Consider the following 7,009-nt stretch of genomic DNA (forward strand, 5'->3'; position numbering starts at 1 on the left):
ACTCATATCTTTCTGTTCTCTCTGGTCCTGGGCCTCTTCACAGTGGCGCTCTTGGCAAACGCTGTCATGGTTCTCCTCATCTACCTGGACACCCGGCTCCACACCCCCATGTACTTCCTCCTCAGCCAGCTCTCCCTCATGGACCTCATGCTCATCTGCACCACTGTACCCAAGATGGCCTGCACCTACCTCTCTGGCAGGAAGTCCATTTCTGTAGCAGGATGTGAAGCCCAGGTATTCTTCTATGTGTCCCTATTTGGCGCTGAGGGCTTCTTGTTTGCTCTCATGGCCTATGACCACTATGTTGCCATCTGCTACCCTCTTCAGTACCCTAATCTCGTGAAGTGGAAAGTCTGTGGACTCATGGCTGCCTCCTCATGGATCCTTGGTGTCTCTGATGGGATTGTTGATGTAGCTGCTACTTTGTCCTTTTTGTATTGTTCCCAAGAAATATCCCAGTTCTTCTGTGAAGTCCCAGCACCCTACGTCTCTCATACACAGATGCTTCCACATTTGAAACACATTTAGCTGTTGTGCACTAATGCTCGTCTTCCCTTTGGCACGCATCATCATCTCCTACACACAGGTAATTATAACTGTTGTTTGCATGAGTTCTGGGGAGGGTCGGCACAAGGCTTTCACCACCTGTGCTTCACACCTTATTGTTGTGGGGATGTATTATGGAGCAGCTATATTCATATATATGAGGCCCACTTCTAATCTTTCCCCAACCCAGGACAAGATGGTGTCAGCCTTTTACACCATTCTCACTGCCATGCTGAATCCCCTTATATACAGCCTCCAGAACAAAGACTAGGGAGGTACTAGGGAAGGGGAAATCTAGAGAATAAATTGAATAATGGTTTACAGGGATTATTTTTCTCTCATAACTACTCTCTCTTGCACATTTATTTATGAAAAAAAGGCCCCGTATAATTTAACAACAAATACACAAACATATATATTTTATATATACATATTAGTATATGTGTGTGTGTGTGTGTGTGTGTGTGTATACAAAACAAACAAACAAGCCACCCTCCCATATATTCCTTACTGAAATGTTCTCAGGTGTTCCCTGGGGTACATTCTCACTTGCCTCAGAAAGCTAAGGAAATCTAACTTTTTTTTTTTTAATAAATTTATTCATTTATTTATTTATTTTGGCTGTGTTGGGTCTTCATTTCTGTGCGAGGGCTTTCTCTAGTTGCGGCGAGCGGGGGCCACTCTTCATCGCGGTGCGCGGGCCTCTCACTATCGCGGCCTCTCTTGTTGCGGAGCACAGGCCCCAGACGTGCAGGCTCAGTAGTTGCGGCTCACGGACCCAGTTGCTCCGCGGCATGTGGGATCTTCCCAGACCAGGGCTCGAACCCGTGTCCCTTGTATTGGCAGGCGGATTCTCAACCACTGCACCACCAGGGAAGCCCTAAATCTAACTTTCTTTAACTATAGGTGTGTTCCTGCTGGCCTTTGCTGGTGGGTTTTTGTATTGGGTGTTATCCAATAAGAAGAATTATGAAATGACTGAAAAAAAATAGAACATATTTGGGACCTAGGTCTAGGCTAAGAGTTCTTCAACTTGACAACAAAAGCACGATTCATAAAAGTAAAAAAGAAAAAAATGATAAATTTATGCCCCCTCCTGGCAACCACTCATCTTTTTACTGTCTCCATAGTTTTGCCTTTTCCCAAATGTCATACAGTTTGAATCATAGAGAAGCCTTTTCCGATTGGCTTATTTCACTTAGTAGTGTGCATTTAAGATTCCTCCATGTCTTTTCAGGACTTGATAGCTTATTTCCTTTTAGTGCTGAATAATATTCTATTGTCTGGACACACCACAGTTTGTCATTCCTTTCACCTAATGAAGGACATTTTTGTTGCTCCCAAGTTGTGGCAATTATGAATAAAGCTGCTACAAACATTCATGTGCAGGTTTTTGTGTGAACACAAGTTTTTAAGTCATGGCTGCATCATATATTAACACTATTTTAGCTTTGTAAGAAACTGTCAAATTGTCTTCCAAAGTGGTTGCACCATTTTGCATTCCCATCAACAAAGAATGAGAATTCTTATTGCTCCGCATTCTTGCCAGCGTTTGGTGTTGTCAGTGTTTTGAATTTTAGCCATTCTGATAAGTATGAAGTGGTATCTCATTTTTGTTTTAATTTTCAATTCCCTAATGACATATAAGGTGGAGTGTCTTTTCATAAGCTAATTTTCCATCTACAGATCCTTTTTTGGTGAGGTGTTTATTTAGATCTTTGGCCCTTTTTAAAACTGGGCTGTTAGGATTTCCCTTTGGTGACATCATCAGCTTCACAACGACATAGAACATCTCTCCTTTCTGTCCTTTTTTTTTCAAACTACTAATGCATTGTAATATTTCAATTAAAAAAAATTTTTTTTTTTTGGCCATGCTGCACGGTCTATGGGATCTTAGTTCTCCGACCAGGGATCGAACCCAGGATCTTGGCAGTGAAAGCACCAGGTCCTAATCACTGGACTGCCAGGGACTTCCTGATTTTTTTAATTAATGTTTTTATTTTTCACAGATTGTAGATTCATAGACAATTATAAGAAATAATACAGAGACATCCCAGTTTCTCACAGTGGTAAGTTACATCTTGTAAAACTAGAGTACAGTAATACAACCAGAATGTTGACATTGATACAGTCAAGAAACAGAACATCTTTGAAACCACCAAGATCCCTCATGTGGCCTTAAATCACACCCACCTCCCTACCTCATCCTTACCCATCGAAAACACTAAGCTGTTCTCTTATTTGTATAATTTTGTAATTTTAAGAATGCCATTTATGTGGAATTATACAGTTGTTTGTAACCTTTGGGATTGGCTTTTTTCACCTAGAGAGGTTCTTTCAATATTTTTTATTATTAAGTAGATTATTTTTCTACTTGTGCTCTTAAAATTTATTTTTCTAAAGGCAAGACAATGTGGAAGCACTATCAACTTTCATTGTTTATTAACTGGATAATTATAATTTGTTTTTGAATAAATTGACAGTATCTCCTCATTGCATGGCATTTATTCCTATGTAGTATCATTATGACTACTGAACTTCACTTTTTTAGTCATCAATTTCTACTTTTCTTAAAAACAGATGACCAAAATCTGTGGAGTTGGTTGTCATTGCTGAGAAGTATCACAGGGCTTAATAAGGTAAAACTCACCCCGATGAACTTCTTAGCATTCAAAGACACAGGTTAAGTTTTTGAAAAATAACCTAGACTGAAGGAAAAAATTATATCAAGCTTATAGACAGAGATGAAACACAGAGTCAAATTGATTATCTTTTTAGTTGCTCTCATCTCAGGGCTCATTTTGAAATGAGTGCTTGACCTGTGAAGGTGCTGTATTTGCTTACGATGTCTGTAGAGGCGAAGCATCATATATCCACTAGTCCAGCACATAGAACCCAGGAAGGAGGCATCTCGAAGGACCATGAATGTGAGAAAGAATCACCTAGTTAGGTCATCCATTTCCAAAATGAAGCAAGATTTGACAATGACTCTGGATAGAGACCCATTCCTTAAGACTGTAACTGAGATTATTAAGTTAGAAGATATGAGTAGATTAAGCATCCAGATGAATAAAAAGGAGTAAAAGATGTACAATGGGTTTCTGGCTTTGAGTGCTGCCCAGTAAGACCTACCAGGACCCATGGTGATAGCTTGAAGAATGCTTAAAAGACTTGTCAAACAGATGGAAAGGCCATGTGACACTCTGTGTAGGTAAGTATTTGTCTTACATATAATATTATCCATGAGAGTTCTGAAGCCCAAAGCTGCTCCTGCCTCAGGGATACCTGAGTATCCCTGAGTATATTACAAACTAGTAACATATGAACCAAGGATAAGTGGGTTATTGTGAGGCATATGGTCCTCTGTTTGATACTCAACAGTGAAAATATGAGCACAGCACACAAAGAGAATGGCATTCCCAAAGACACCAAGTCCAGTTTGAAAGAGAAAAGCAATTCCCAGGGTGCCATCCATTGAAATCATTCTGACATTTCATGGACTGCAGAATTTTCAGGATGAACTTCTGTAACCTGTTTTTTAAAATTCCTCATTTTAGTAATTATTACCTGTGACCTCAAGAGACATTAAACTGGTGGAGAGTAAAAGGAGATGGAAGTATACAAAGAAGTACCGTGTGGGCATTAGAAGAAAAATAGTAAGTATGGGAAAAAGAGAAAGAGATACAAACTATGTGTATAAGAAGAAAGTGAAAAGGAAAGCATCCACAGAAGAAAGAGGGAAAGGGTGAGGAGGGAAAGTGGGGAACTCAGGAGAAACAGTAAAAGGAAAATGACAAAAAGGAAAGTTGTGGAGGGGAGGTTACCGTTGAAAAACATATCAATAAGGGAAATTAAAACCCATCAAAATATAGTGGGAAAGGAAGAAAGGAAAGAAAAAGTGCGAGCACTGGAGACGGGGGTGAGAGAACCAGCCACTTGGCATGCTCTTCCTTTCTCCTGCAATCATGACCCTCAGGGATTTTCTGCTCCTTCTTCTGCCACCAGGTTACTGGTAAAAGCACAGTGATTTATTTAGGAGGATAAATAAAGTGCTGTTTTGTGAGCAGTAAATTTAAGGCAGTGCACTTACAGTTTTCGGGCTCTGCGTTTGAAGCAACAAATTTCCCACATCTGAACATCTTCTTACTGAATGAACTGGTATGCAGAAAGCTTGAAAATTTAAATGTGTGTGGATCTATTACTTTAGATTGAGAAAGAAACACACACACACACACACACACACACACACACACAGTCTCACATTCTGATAATGCATATGCTGTCTATACATATGCTCATTACCATTTCTGTAAGTGCTTTGCCCCTTATCAAAGCAAATATGAATTTAAAATTATTCCACCTCTAGCCTGCAATGCAATGAAAATGCTCTGCATGCGTACTTCCTGTGCGTGCATGTGTGGGTGTGGTTGTATGAGGAATGGGGGTGTAGATGGTCACGCGTTTCTTTAAAGAGCAGTAACAAATCAATTATTGAGCCCTCACAGGGGTGATAGCGCATATCTTCATGCATTGTTACTCTGATTCTTCTTTTAATACCATCTTCTCTGTCCTTTACTCCCTGTCCTGTACTAATGTGATAATTTCAAAGTACAACTCCTGGGCATATTTCAGATACTTCAATCAGCTCTCTCTGGATACCACATTATTTAAGAGACAAAATATGCAGAGATATGCTGCCAGGATTACACAATTTATTTCCATGGAAAGCTGTATTTTCATTTCTTGGAACTAGTGTTGAGGATTTACTTTGGTTAGAATCATCACTTACATTTTGTTGTGGACCTATATTGTGACACTCTTGGAATGAAGAGTATTGCTAAGTATTGCTCAGTCCCAGTAAAGAATACTGGTTAATCTCTAAGAGGATGGATTAGAAGTGTGTGTGTGTCTGTGTGGGGTTTTTTTGTTTTTTGTTTGTTTTGGCTGCATTAGGCCTTCATTGCTGCATGCAGGCTTTCTCTAGTTGCGGCGAGCCGGGGCTACTCTACTGCGGTGCGTGAGCTTCTCACAGCGATAGCTTCTCTTGTTGTGGCGCCCGGGCTCTAGGCTCACGGGCTTCAGTAGCTGTGGCACACAGGCTCAGTAGTTGTGGCTCGAGGGCTCTAGCGCACAGGCTCTTTAGTTGTGGTGCACAGGCTTATTTGCTCCACGTCATGTGGAATCTTCCCGGACCAGGGCTCGAATCCATGTCCCTGCATTGGCAGGAGGATTCTTAACCACTGCGCCACCAGGGAAGTCCTGTCTATGTGTTTTAAAAACATACTTTTTAAGAGTTTGAAAATATATTTAGGTATTTATATAAATTTAGAATAAATATGTAAATTGTTCTCAAGTTGTTTTAAATCAGCAAAATTCTTTATCAAGAATGACAAGAAGAAAATTCACCAAAATGTTATTAATGGGTGATCATATTCTTTGTTCAAGTATGAGTGCTTTTTTTTCTATTCATTCATTCATTCATTCACTTCGCATTTGACAAATTTAAGAACAAGCATTGGTTTTTCCATTGAGAAATAAGTAAAACTGAAATTTAAAAAATAAATGTAAAAGATAGTTTAAAAAGGGAAATTGGTAGTAGCCTGCTAGGAAATTACAAGTGTGATTTTGAGGATATTTTAAAATTTTGAGCCATTTTTTCAAATATAAACCTCACATTTTCCCACTCACTAGGGAGGTAGCCTCCCACTTAATCTTTTAAGATCTTCCAAAGAGTAATATGTGTTTACTGTCCAATTCTTGATCCACTTTGTATGATACTGATATATCAAGTAAAAAAAGAAGATAAGAAAAGACTTATATGTTTAAGACAAACAGGAAAAAAATCCCACTGAAGTCATCAGAACTGTAATGAGACTATAGGAAAATTGAATAATAAATATTCAATAATAAACAACACTATGAGGTGAGTATAATGATTATTTAAATGTTATAGAAGAAGAAACTGAGATACAGTGAGGTTAATATATTGCCTAAATTCATAAAACTAGTAGATGACAGAATCAGGATGTAAACCCTGGCAGTCTGTCTGCAGATACATGCTGTTAATACCTACTCATACATGTGATCTTACATATTTAAAGACTCATTCCCAGCAGATCCTAATAGAGTAAGGCATTATTGGACAGCACTAAAATAGTACCAAATGGAATAAAAAACTTTTTTTTTTTAATTTTTATTTATTTATTTATTTTTAATTTATGGCTATGTTGGGTCTTCGTTTCTGTGCGAGGGCTTTCACTAGTTGTGGCCACTCTTCATCGCTGTGCGCGGGCCTCTCACTATCGCGGCCTCTCTTGTTGCGGAGCACAGGCTCCAGACGCGCAGGCTCAGTAGTTGTGGCTCACGGGCCTAGTTGCTCCGCGGCATGTGGGATCCTCCCAGACCAGGCCTCGAACCCGTGTTCCCTGCATTAGCAGGCAGATTCTCAACCACTGCGCCACCA

The 7,009-nt window shown here is 39.5% G+C and overlaps 1 protein-coding gene across 1 annotated transcript in view; it reads left to right on the forward strand.

Annotated features, from left to right (window-relative positions):
* Positions 1-6,721, forward strand: part of LOC309607342 (olfactory receptor 2M2-like) — a 33,914-nt gene extending 27,193 nt beyond the window's left edge. The window contains 3 exon segments of the mRNA XM_082345802.1: positions 2-469; positions 472-516; positions 519-6,721. Coding sequence (XP_082201928.1) covers positions 2-469; positions 472-516; positions 519-817 — 812 coding nt within the window. The 3' untranslated portion in view covers positions 818-6,721.
* Positions 6,722-7,009: the final 288 nt, after the last annotated feature.

The sequence above is a fragment of the Balaenoptera borealis genome, assembly GCF_965194805.1.
Source record: "Balaenoptera borealis genome assembly, chromosome: 12".
NCBI classification, from domain to species: Eukaryota; Metazoa; Chordata; class Mammalia; order Artiodactyla; family Balaenopteridae; genus Balaenoptera; species Balaenoptera borealis.